The following is a 13,209-nucleotide window of genomic DNA, read 5'->3' on the forward strand; positions in this document are numbered from 1 at the left end:
CTCTTTTGTTAGTTCTTGTCAGAACACGTGCTGCAGCATTCTGGATCAGCTGGAGGGTCTTGAGGGACTTATTTGAGCAGCCTGATAGTAAAGAATTACAGTAGTCCAGCCGGGAAGTTACGAATGCATGGACTAGTTTTTCAGCATCGTTTTGAGACAGGATGTTCCTGATTTTGGCAATGTTACGAAGATGGAAAAAGGCTGTTCTTGAGGTTTGTTTTAAGTGGGCGTTAAAGGATAGATCCTGGTCAAAAATGACTCCTAGATTTCTGACAGTAGTGCTGGAGGCCAGGGCAATACCATCTAGGGTAGCTATATATTTAGATAATGAAGTTCGGTGGTGCTTGGGTCCCAGCACAATAACTTCCGTTTTGTTTGAGTTCAACATCAGAAAATTGTGGGTCATCCAGGATTTTATATCTTTAATGCACGCTTGAAGTTTAGCTAACTGACCGCTTTCGTCTGGCTTGATTGACAGATATAATTGGGTGTCGTCTGCGTAACAGTGAAAGTTAATTGAGTGTTTCCTAATAATATTGCCTAGAGGAAGCATATATAAAGAGAATAGAATTGGTCCAAGCACTGAGCCTTGAGGAACGCCATGGCTAACTTTAGCGTATTTGGATGGTTTATCGTTAATATTAACAAATTGGGATCGCTCAGAAAAATAGGACTTAAACCAGCTTAGTGCGATTCCTTTAATGCCAACTAAATGTTCCAGTCTCTGTAAGAGGATGGTATGGTCAATAGTGTCGAATGCAGCACTAAGATCTAATAAGACAAGTACGGAGACAAGTCCTTTGTCAGCAGCAGTTAGAAGGTCGTTAGTGATTTTCACCAGTGCCGTCTCTGTGCTATGATGCTTTCTAAATCCTGACTGAAAGTCTTCAAATAGACTATTTCTATGCAGAAAGTCACACAATTGATTAGCGACTACCTTCTCAAGGATTTTGGAGAGAAACGGGAGGTTAGATATAGGTCTATAGTTGGCTAAGACCTCAGGGTCGAGGGTGGGTTTTTTCAGAATAGGTTTTTATCACAGCTACTTTAAAAGACTGCGGTACGTGACCCGTTAATAAGGACATATTGATCGTATCTAGTAATGTGGTGTTGACCACGGGTAGTGCTTCTTTAAGTAGCTTCGTTGGAATGGGGTCTAAGAGACAGGTAGTTGGCTTAGCTGAAGAGACCCTTAACATTAATTGTTGGAGGTCTAAAGGATAAAAGCCGTCTAAATAAGTATCAGGTCTTATCGTTCTCTCTAGCCCTCCTGCGCCCAATGGTGAGTCGTTGGAAGCTGTGGGCAGAAGGTGATGAATTTTTTCTCTAATTGTTATAATTTTATCATTAAAAAAGGTCATGAAGTCATCACTGCTCAGAGCTATAGGAATAGATGGCTCAATAGAGCTGTGACTATCTGTCAGCCTGGCTACAGTGCTGAAAAGAAACCTTGGGTTGTTCTTATTTTCTTCTATTAGTGTTGAGTAATAGTCTGATCTGGCATTTCTGAGGGCCCTCCTATAATTTTTTAGACTATCTTGCCAATCCACACGAGATTCTTCCAGTTTGGTGGAACGCCATTTACTTTCAAGTTTTCGTGAGATTTGTTTTAATTTGCGAGTTTGGGAGTTATACCAAGGTGCTAGTTTCCTTTCCTTCATCATCTTCTTTTTGAGAGGAGCAACCGAGTCTAAAGTAGTCCGTAGGCAGGCCGTAGCAGCGTCTACAAAGTTATCAAGTTGGGAGGGACTAGAGTTAACATAACAGTCCTCTGTTATATTAAGGCATGACATTGAGTTAAGTGCTGTTGGAATAGCTTCCTTAAATTTAGCTATAGCACTGTCAGATAAGCATCTAGTGTAGAAACTTTTATTTAATTTCGTATAGTCTGGTAGTAGGAATTCGAAAGTTATTAAAAAATGGTCTGATAATAAAGGATTCTGCGGAAATACTATTAAATCGTCAATTTTGATGCCATATTCTAGCACAAGGTCGAGGGTGTGGTTAAAACAGTGCGTGGCCTTATGCACCCTCTGACTGAAACCAATAGAATCTAGCAGTGAATTGAAAGCAGTACTAAGGCTATTGCTCTCAATGTCCACATGGATATTAAAATCACCTACAATAAGTACTTTGTCTGATTGAAGGACTACGCATGATAAAAACTCTGAGAATTCAGATAAAAACTCAGAATATGGACCTGGTGCTCGGTAAACAACAACGAATATAATTGGCTGTACTGTTTTCCATGTTGGGTGTTGAAGATTAAGAACAAGGCTTTCAAACGATTATAATTTAGTTTAGGTTTAGGATTAATTAACAGGCTCGAGTCAAATATGGCTGCAACTCCCCCTCCTCGGCCTGAGCCTCGTGGAATTTGGGTATTATTATGACTGGGAGGAGTGGCTTCGTTTAAACTAACATATTCGTCATGGCCCAGCCAGGTTTCGGTGAGGCAGAATAAATCAATGTGGTTATCTGATATCAATTCGTTTACCAATAATGCTTTCGATGACAGAGATCTAATATTTAATAGTCCACATTTGATTTTCCTATTCTGTTCTATCGTTGCAGTGGTTGTTTTAATTCCAATTAGGTTGTTTAGTATAGCACCTCTTTTGTTAGCGTTTGGTTTAAACGGTCTCAGTCGGGGGACAGACACGGTGGTTATGGGATTATGAATGGGTGATTGCTCTGAAGGGAGCACAGAGGGGCGTGTAGCGCTGTATCTCTGATTATTGACTTTGGGAGAGTGTGTCTGGTCAGTGTGCTTGTGGGAGTGTTTACGGGATGTAAACAGTCAATCAGAGGTCTGGGTATGCAGGGCGTGGTGCAAATTTCCACGTAGCATCTGGCTTCCGCGTGTATTGGGATGAATCCCATCCCTGCTGAACAGGGAGCCACGTTCCCAAAACAGATTGAAGTTGTCAATAAAACCTATCCTGTGAATACTGCATGTGAGCTGGAGCCAGGTGTTAAGGGAGAGTAGTCTACTAAAGAGGCCTGATCCGCGACCTAGAGATGGAAGTGGGCCCGAAATAAAAACCGACTTCCCAGTGCTTTTTAAAGCCTCAATGAGAGTGGTAAAGTCTCGCCTTGTGCGCTCACACTCCTGAATCCGAGTGGACATGTCGTTATGTCCACAATGGACCACGATGCGTTTGATAGAGGTCGGAAATGAGGGTATCAGGTCCATAACTTTAGCCAGGATGTCTGCAACTTTGGCTCCGGGAAAACAGTGTGTGACAGCATTATGAAACCGTAGGTCTCTAGTGATGGAGTCCCCAATAATTACTGTGGTTAGGGGGAAGAGCGGACGAGGAGTGGGGGGGTGTGGGTAGCCGGTGACGGGAGCAAAACAGTCAGTGTCGGTTTCAGATGGGCAGGGAAAAGAAGAGGAAGATTGCTTACCGTTCGGTTGTGGAGATTGTTTTTGAGGAACGTTGTCATTTGGCCGATCCAGGCAGTGTAGGCCACCGGACCGTCTGACTACCGCATCCCTCAGAAGCTTTCGCCGCGCGGTAGCAATCGTCTTCCGTGACGACGGCTGGTCAGTCTGCTTTGAAGCGGGGCGAGCCCGGTGAGCCGCACTGGCCACCACCGGCTCCGACTCCGACAAAGCATTGAAGCGGTTGGAGAGGCTGAGGGCAGGAGGCGATGGAGCCCTACCCGAGGCTCTCTTTCGGCCGCAAACCACCTCAGTCCAGGGTGGCTTGATAACCGGTGTCGAGCAGGACGATGGGCGTGGGCAGGCAGCTGGGTCCCATGGCGCGGTATCCTGGAAGGCCGCCGAGAGAGATGAGATCCGGAGCGACTGATTATGAGCCACGTCCAAGCAGGCGGTTAACAAAGCATCTTTGGTTTTTAAGTCCTCGGAAAGCCGACGAACATCTTCCCTGAGGTCAGCAATTTCTTTGTTTGTATTATTGAACAACGAGGAAATCCTGAGGGGGAGTGGGGACTCGCCAGGTGTAGAGGTTGCCATGAAGCTAGCGTTAGTTTAGCCGGTAGGCCTAGTCTTGATAAATTAGCGTGAGGCTAATACTTACTTACACGTAAAAATGTATCTTTGGTTTTAAAAACACTTTATTAGTATAATAAAAACTAGGCGATAGAGCCGACTGTTAGGTAGGAGGTTGAAGGCAGCTGCCGGCTGCCTCGTCCCCGCCGACTGCTGTCGCTTGTGGATGACGTTCGCTTGTGGATGACGTGTGGATGAGTTGTTTAGTCCACAACTCAAAGATATTCAGTTTACTGTCCCAGAGGAGAGAAGAGACTAGAAAATATTCACATTTAACAAGCTGGAAGGAAAGACGTTTGACTTTTTACTACTTCATGTAGGTTTTTAAGTAAGTATGTAAGGAGGGGAGAAAAGAGGAAATGAAGTAGGTAGGGAAGGATAGAAGGAAAGTAAACAAAGAATAACTAAGGAAGGATGGGTTACATACAGTAAGATCCTCTTCTGGGTCAACATTAACTTTATATTCATCTCTACGAGAGGCGGCTAACGGTGTGTGTGTATGTGTGTGTCTGTGTGTGTGTGTGTGTGTGTGTGTGTGTGTGACGAGCGTGTCGGCTGCGTGGCGTGAGCGTGTCGGCTGCGTGGCGTGAGTGTGTCGGCTGCGTGGCGTGAGCGTGTCAGCTGGGTGGTGTGTCCGTTTTTATTTCGGCTCCCATGGTAACAGGTTAGAGTGTGCACACTGCCTGCGTGACACGCACGTCTCAGGCGCGGCTTGCATGCATGAAAGAGGGCCGACGCCTATTTTTCACGCCACACACCAGCGTGTTGGAAGCGTTTCCAGGCAACATAGAATACAAAAAGATGTTTATATGTCATTTAGACACAAATACATTTAATAAATGACATGTTGATGTTTGAAAGTCTCGAGGTTTTGATATAAATGTAATTAAAAAATAATAATAAATAATTATCGATTTTCAAAAAGACAGAAAAAGCCACGCAGCTGACACGCAACAGAAACGCCACGCTCATTCCACGCTCATTCCACGCTCACGCCACGCTCACGCCACGCTCACGCCACGCAGCAAGTGTGTAGCCGGCCTAAGGAAGGATGGAAAGAGGGAAGGAAGGAAATTCGCAGGAAAGGAGGTAGGCAAAGGAAATAAATGGAGAGAAGGAAGGATTCCAGATCAATCTTCGTGTTGTGTTAAATGAGCAGTTTTTAGCACTGACCCTGGTGAAGCAGCAGCAGATGTTAAGTTTACAAAGTTGGACTTTACAATTACTCCTGAACGTATCATCTGGGTGCCGTGTTTTGATGGAAGTTAGGAGTAACTAGAGGGTGAAAAGTTATATGACGGCACTGACAGGCGATGGGATAGTGTAACTACGCAACTCATAAAAATATATAACATATGTACGGTCGTTTTTAGACATTTTAATGCAGAAATGTTACATATTGTACCTTTAAGTTTACAAAGTTGGACTGAAAGACGTTTTTCGAAGATTTTGTTGCTTTTTTTGAAATTGTTTTGACAATTTGTGTCCTTTGTATAAATAATAAATATCTTATATAAGGTAACAAAAAACTAAAGTATCTTTGCTATTTTCTACACTTTTGTCGCTGTGTTTTTTTGACATGTCTTGAAGCATTTCTTCGACCTTTTTGTCCCTTGTTTGTTTAGTCTCCTTTTGGTCATTTTTGTCGTGTTTTGGCACTGACCCTGGCGTAGCAGCAGCAGATGAGCAGCAGCGGTAGCACGTATCCTAGCAACAGCGCCGCCACCTTGTAACTGCGTTTGGCGGCTCTGGACTCCCAGTGCTCCCAGCAGAAGGTGCTGTTGGTGCCGCTGGGGTAGCCGATGAGGATATGGTGCTGGGCCACCGGCACCGAGCACGCTGCCGACAGCACCCAGATCACGCCGACGCTGGCCAGAGCGTTCCGGCGGCTCCGCATGCAGCGCCGGGGCTTCTGGGAGAGAACCACAGCGATGTAGCGGTCCACGGACATGGCGGCCAGTGTGAAGATGCTCACCAGCATGCTGACGGAGGAGATGTAGTGGCTGAACGTGCACACGAAGCCGCCAAACACCCACTGCGGCAGCGAGTACACGGTGGCCTGGAATGGCACGCAGAACAGCAGGAAACCAAGGTCTGCCACGCTCAGGTTAACCACAAAGATGTTGGTCGGGCTGCCGGGGCTGCGTTTCCCGCCACCGATGCTGTATTTCACCTGGGGATGAAGGGAAAATATCTGGTTAAAACAGTTTTGGTGCTGACTGAAAGCCCTTCTCCATGTCTTCTCCGAACTTCTCCCACACCCGCTGCTTTGCCTCTTTCACGGCAGAGGCTGCAGCCCTTCGGGCCCTTCGGTACCCTGCAACTGCCTCCGGAGTCCTCTGGGATAACATATCCCGGAAGAACTCCTTCAGTCGGATGGCTTCTCTGACCACCGGTGTCCACCAGGGTGTTCGTGGGTTACCGCCCCTTGAGGCACCTAAGACCCTGAGACCACAGCTCCCCACCGCAGCTTTCATCGCCCCCAACCTCTGGTCATGAACCCCCATCCCCATCCCTGCACCTGCGCTAACGATCCGCGAGAAGGATGTGTGAAAATCAAGAAGTCTCCAGGACCTGATGGTTTTTCCCCCTCCTGTCTGCAAGTCTGTGCTGAACAGCTGGCGCCAATGTTCACACAAATCTTTAACCGGTCCCTGGAGCTGTGTGAAGTGCCCTCCGGCTTCAAACGCTTCTCACCATCATCCCAGTCCCCAAAAGACCCTCCATTACAGGATTAAATGACTACAGGCCTGTCGCCCTGATGTCTGTGGTCATGAAATCCTTTGAAAGACTGTTGTTGAGCCACCTGAAGGACATCACAGGACCCCTGCTGGACTCCCTGCAGTTTGCCTAGAGGGCAAACAGGTGGGCAGATGATGCTGTCAACTTGGGACTGTAATACATCCTGCACCACCTCGACTCCACAGGGATGCCAGAAAAGCTCCACCCAAGGTGTGAGTTGAAAGTCTGTCTGACAGGGGCCTCCTCCAGATGCTCCCAGTTAACCCTCACTACATGTTTGGGCTTAACAGGTCTTTCCCGAGTCTTCCCTACCCCCTGACCCAACTCAACCCAATCAGTTGACAGCTGCGCCCCTCTCTTTACCCGAGTGTCCAAAACATGCAGCCTCAGATTAGACGATACGATTGAAAAATCAATCTGGTATAAAGTACACTTATGAGCATCCCTATGTTCGAACATGGTGTCTGTCATAGACAATCCATGAATATCACAGAAGTCAAGCAGCAAACGGCTGCTCGGGTTTGCCATTTATTTTGATTCTGCCTCAGGACACCTTTGGTTGTATGCCGTTTTTTTGTTTATTAAATCTTCTAACTCTGCCTGCGGCCTCCTCGTTGCTACATTCTGCATTTTGGGTCCAAGCCTGCTCTTTCCGTAGACGTGACAGTACAATCAGACCCAACATGGATCCAGCAGAATTAATTGAGGAGGAACTAGGACATTTTTTCCTAGTAGAGACATTAAGGAGGTAGCCCTACGATTAGCTCGCCGGAAGGTCTCCAAGAAGCCATGGCTCAGGAGTGCCTGAGTGGTTAAAGGACTTCTTAAGGTCCTGACACAGCAACCAGACGGGCCGACCGTCGGCAGTAAAGCCAGTCAGACTGATCAGTCGGGTCCCCGAGGTCCAAAAAGTTCCTCAGAACACACTGAGGTGACGCTGACTTGAGCGTACGCTCTGCACGTGCGCAAAACGTAATACGTCTCCATAGCAGCAGGCGGCGCTGCTCTGTATTGTTTCCATTAACAGTCTGATTGTTTCCCAGAAAATGAGAACCGGCAGCTGATTGGACGAACGCGTCATGTGGTTCTTTTTTCTCCGGAAATTCACAGCCAGTCTGTCATGGCGGCTCGTTCAGAATACGATCTCATATTAGACTAAAATAGTTCACGAAACGTGTTTCTGAAAACATTTGAAGAGAGAAATAGGCCGTGCAGCTGCTGAATCTGTCTTCATTTCAGATTGACAAAGGTCAGTTTAACAGATTTTCGTCAGATTTTGAGCGGCTCATCCGCTCCCCATTTCCGGGCAAGTCCCAACTGTCCTGTCTCTGACTGAACATGTCGGGTCGGCCCAAATGAAGGCCGATGGCTCCTCGGAGGGCCAACGGCACGGGACACACCGAACAGACTCAAGTCACCGACCTCGCCAGACGGTCCGACGGCCGATTATTGGGCTGGTGTGTCTTCTCTCTTAGAGACCCAGAGTCAGCCACCACTCCAGCGTGCTGGTCCTGAGCCAGTCACCCTTCTGGCCACATGGTTTGAACCTCCTCAGTCCGTCCGCCCTATGGTTAAAGATGCAGTAGGTAAGCCTTATAAAACTACCTTTCTGTCATATTTGCTGAAACTGACCCTATGTTTGAGTAGAACTACATGAAGCAGGTCATTTTTTTTTAATCTGGCTCCTCTGGCACCACCTACAGCCTGGAGTGCGATTTGCAAAAATCCACCACTTCCTGTTCAGGTGCACCAATCAGGGCCAGGGGGGATGTCTAACTGCGTGTCAATCACTGCTCATGCACACACATTTCATAGTGTCCTGCCCTCCCCCTTCCCCGTGCACAAGCTGCAGATAGGTTTCCTCCCCTTCACCCCTCTTCACACGCACTCTATCGTGCACAGCTCTCTCTTGTGGGGGGAGGGGCTTAGCAGAAAAAGGGGGGAGGGACTGAGAAGTTGTTGATGTTCAAATTCTTTGGCTAAGTCCTGGATCTTCACAATCCTACCTACAGCACCTTTAACCAGCCTGCAACATGGCCAGTGAGCATCCCCTACAACCAGCAGTCCTTTAGACACATGGAGGTCGTAACAGTGGTCAGCATGGTTCCCAGTAGCCCGGTCCCCATGCTGTCCAGCGACCCTGAGGCTCTGCAGCCCAGCCCTGTGATGGACGACAAGCTGGCTCTTCCTTGGTCACCAGAGGGGTTTTCGCTTCACTGTCTGCAGTCCTATAGAGGGGCGCTTTCACCACAAGCCTCTGTTTCCCCGGACACTGGTTGAGTCCCTCCTCCAGTCCCCCTCCACTATCCCAGTTCTGAAACTTAGACTTTTGCAGGTTTTTTACATCTGGAAGCCGTCCTTTGAAGAGGGGATACTGTCACGGTTGTGGTTTTCAGTTGTAGTTTTTCCTGTTTTATAGTGTTTTATTTCATTCCTTGTTCTCTGCTTGTTTTCCTGTCATTTGTTCACTGTTTCCTGTTTTGCAGTATTCTGTTTTGTTTTTCAAATAAAGTCAGCCCTTCAGTCCATTCAGGCATCACATTGCATTACAAATACAAATCTAATCATAATTTTGGACTTCATCAAGATATTTCTGGTTTTCAGACACTTAGAAATTAGTAAAAAGTAAAATTCATAAATATCCCACTTGTGTCAGCCTTGTTCCCAGACATTAATGTTAAAGTGCCTTATGCAACATAAAATGCATCTGCAGTATTCTGGATTTTGTGTAAATGTAGTGACCTCAGTATCATTTTGCCAACCCACTCCTGTAATTCTTAATCAATTTAATGGTATGCCAACATTAATCATATCTTATTTGTCATAGTTAAAGATCAGGTCAGCACTTTATTTGAAGGGCCACAAACATGATGAAGTAATGAAGAAGTAATGTTTAGTTAAAGGTGCACTATGAGTTCCTGCATGGTTTCAGCGCGATTTCATTTTTGTCTCAAATCATAGGCATCTCTCTTTGATCCGCTAGCTGCCTGCCCCCTGAACACACTGTAAAAAAGCCCGGTCTCGGGAGACAACACAGGGGTCGTAAACGTCAAACAAACACTAGAGGCATAGGCTGTGCACCGAAATACAACAAACAACGTTCCAGCCAATCACTGACAAGATGGTTGGGTGGGTTTCCAACTTATCCGGGCGGACTGCAACCCAGAGCTTTCGGGGAAAACGAAAGGCGGAGGAATCTACGACAGCTAGCCAACCAGATAACAGACAGAGAAAAAACACCCGGACTCTCTCGTCATTATTGTTGGAGATTTTAACAACGCCAAACTCAATCAGGAACTTCCGAAATACAGACAGCATATCAGGATTCCCGTCAGGGACAAAAACACACTGGACCACTGTTACACAGTTTTAAAGGATGCCTATCGCGCCATTCCCCGGGCATCTCTAGGACTCTCCGACCACTGTCTGCTCCATCTCATCCCAACCTACAAGCAAAAACCAAAACTTCCAAACCTGTGGCAAAGACTGTAAAGATATGGACAAGGGAATCAAAGCTGGAGTTGCAGGTTTGCTTTGACTGCACCGACTGGAGCGTTTTTGAAGCTGTAGCTACAGACCTCAATGGCCTCACTGACACTGTTACTTTTTACATCAGTTTTTGCGAGGACATCTGTTTGCAAACCAAGAGCTTCTGCACATACAACAACAGCAAACCTTGGTTCATCTTAGGAAACTGCGTCAAGCCAAAGAGGAGGCCTACAGTAGTGGGGCCAGTCCTGTATAAGCAGGCCAGGAACAAGCTGACAAAGGAGATCAGGGTAGCCAAAAGAAGCTACAGTGAGAAACTGAAAAACTGCCTCTCAGCCAATGACCCTGCATCAGTTTGGAGAGGCCTGCAAAACATCACGGATTACAAGAGACCATCCCCCCACCCTGCAGAAAATCCCAGACCGGCTGACGACCTGAATGACTTTTACTGCAGGTTTGAAAAGCACCCATTATCACACCTCAACACCCAGCGCTAACGATCCGCGAGAAGGATGTGTGCCGGCTCTTTAAGAAGCAGAAGATTAAGAAGGCTCCCGGACCTGATGGTGTTTCCCCGTCTTGTCTGCAAGTCTGTGCTGAACAGCTGGTGCCAATCTTCACACGGATCTTTAACCGGTCCCTGGAGCTGTGTGAAGTGCCCTCCGGCTTAAAATGCTCCACCATCATCCCAGTCCCCAAAAGACCCTCCATCACAGGATTAAATGACTACAGGCCTGTCGTCCTGACGTCTGTGGTCATGAAATCCTTTGAAAGACTGTTGTTGAGCCACCTGAAGGACATCACAGGACCCCTGCTGGACTCCCTGCAGTTTGCCTAGAGGGCAAACAAGTTGGCAGATGATGCTGTCAACATGGGACTGCAATACATCCTGCACCACCTCGACTCCCCAGGGACGTATGCCAGGATCCTGTTTGTGGACTTCAGGTCGGCGTTCAACACCATCATCCCTGAACTCCTACACCAGAAGCTCACCCAGTTCTCAGTGCCTGCCGCCACCTGTCAGTGGATCATCAGCTTCCTGATTGACAGGCAGCAGCATGTCAGACTGGGGAGCATCTCAACCAAAACCCAGTCCATCAGCACTGGCGCCCCACAGGGGTGTGTCCTCTCCCTGCTGTCTTCTCCCTCTACACTAATGACTTCACCTCAAAGAACCCGTCTGTAAAACTCCTGAAGTTTGCAGATGACACCACTATCATTGGTTTGATCCAGTATTGTTGATGAGTCTGCTTACAGACAGGAGGTGGAACAGCTGGTCCAATGGTGCAGTCAGAACCACCTGGAGTTAAACCCCAAGAAGACTGTGGAGATGACAGTGGACTTTAGGAGAAGTCCCCCCCCCCCCCCTCACCATCCAGAACGACACAGTGTCCACTGTGGATTCCTTTAGGTTCCTGGGTTCAACCATTTCGCAGGACGTAAAATGGTCTCCCCACATTGACTCTGTCCAGAAAAAGGCCCAGCAGAGGTTATTATTCCTGCGACAGCTAAGGAAGTTTAATCTGCCTAAGGAGCTGTTGACCACTTTCTACTCAGCCATCATCCACTCTGTCATCTGCACCTCCATCACTGTCTGGTTTGGGTCAGCCACCAAACGGGACAGGGCCAGACTCCCACAGACAATTAGGGCTGCTGAGAGGATCATTGGAGCTGACCTTCCCTCCATCCAGGACCTGTCCAGGGTCAGGAAAAGGGCAGCAAAAATCTCTGCAGCCCCCTCACATCCTGGTCATAAACTGTTCCAGCTCCTTCCCTCTGGTAGGAGATACCGGGCACTGTTCTCCAAAACCAGCTGACACAAAGACAGTTTCTTTGCCCAAGCAGTCACTCTGCTGAACACTCAGAAATCCCCCCCCCCCCCCCACCGTTACATTGAACAAAGTTCTGCTCATCTACGTCATGTATATTTTCAATCATACAATTACAATATTGTTTTTAATATTTCACCATTGCACTGAACTGCCTTGCACTATATTTATATTTACATCTTAAATCTCAGACCATACTCATATTGCACTATTCCTTCTCTCTCTACAATTGTTATTGTCTATTTTTATTAAATTTCTAAATTCTATTGTATTGTTATACTGTATACTTAACATTTTTCTATATTTCTTACTGTCCTTTCTGTTTTTATTCTTATATGTTAAGTGAGTGTTGTACTTTGAGAGCAAAGATTAACCAGAGTCAAATGTATTGTTTGTTTGCGCAAACCTGGCCAAAAAAGCTGATTCTGATTCTCAAATTTGGGCTTTTATGGCCAAAAACTTTCTCCGGGGGCGCATGCCCCCTAACTCCTCCCCCCCCAGATGTAATCTCACTCCTAACATTTGATAAAACTAGAGTGCCCTGAATATCATGTTAAACATTTTATGAAGTGAAATTATTGTCAAAGATGAAAATTTCTCTTTAAAACATGTTTTTATAAAGTGTAAATATAAATAAGAATTACCTTCCCGATCACCAGCATCACCAGAGAGTTTCCCAGCAGCCCCAGCACAAAGATCAGCCCAAACACCACCGGAACAATCACCGCCTCCGGCCCGGGTTCAAACCCTGCTCCAGGTTCTGCTCCAGGTTCTGGTCTGGACCGGTTAGACTCCAGGACTTCAGCCCGGCCCGAGGAACCGTTTCCCGGCAGCAGCATGTCAGAGCCGTCCTGCAGCTGAGTCGGGACTCTGCACACTGCTGCAGACAGTTTACAGAGACACAGAGCACAGCTTCCTGTCAGGGACTTTCAGAGTAAAACACCTTGATTTACTGACATAGAGCACAGCTTCCTGTCAGGGACTTTCAGAGTAAAACACCTTGATTTACTGACAGGAGATTTAACCAGCTGGTGGAAGAAGTATTCAGGTCTTTAATTTAAGTACACTCTAAGAAACATCTGTTGTATTAACAGCTGTTTAATTTCACAGTTGGATTAGCAAGCGTCA

At 46.9% G+C, this 13,209-nt stretch overlaps 1 protein-coding gene and 1 long non-coding RNA gene across 2 annotated transcripts in view; one reads left to right on the forward strand and one right to left on the reverse strand.

Annotated features, from left to right (window-relative positions):
- The window catches only part of LOC118494756, a 13,686-nt gene extending 9,124 nt beyond the window's left edge, over positions 1 to 4,562 (forward strand). Inside the window, exons 2-3 of the long non-coding RNA XR_004896940.1 lie at positions 1,140 to 1,143; positions 4,455 to 4,562. This is a non-coding gene — a long non-coding RNA (uncharacterized LOC118494756). The remainder of the gene's footprint in view (positions 1 to 1,139; positions 1,144 to 4,454) is intronic.
- The window catches only part of galr1b (galanin receptor 1b), a 21,114-nt gene extending 8,153 nt beyond the window's left edge, over positions 1 to 12,961 (reverse strand). The window contains exons 1-2 of the mRNA XM_031317060.1: positions 12,726 to 12,961; positions 5,685 to 6,194 (exon numbers count right to left, since the gene is read on the reverse strand). Coding sequence (XP_031172920.1) covers positions 5,685 to 6,194; positions 12,726 to 12,920 — 705 coding nt within the window. The 5' untranslated portion in view covers positions 12,921 to 12,961. The remainder of the gene's footprint in view (positions 1 to 5,684; positions 6,195 to 12,725) is intronic.
- Positions 12,962 to 13,209: the final 248 nt, after the last annotated feature.

Source organism: Sander lucioperca, chromosome 3 (assembly GCF_008315115.2).
Source record: "Sander lucioperca isolate FBNREF2018 chromosome 3, SLUC_FBN_1.2, whole genome shotgun sequence".
NCBI lineage: Eukaryota > Metazoa > Chordata > Actinopteri > Perciformes > Percidae > Sander > Sander lucioperca.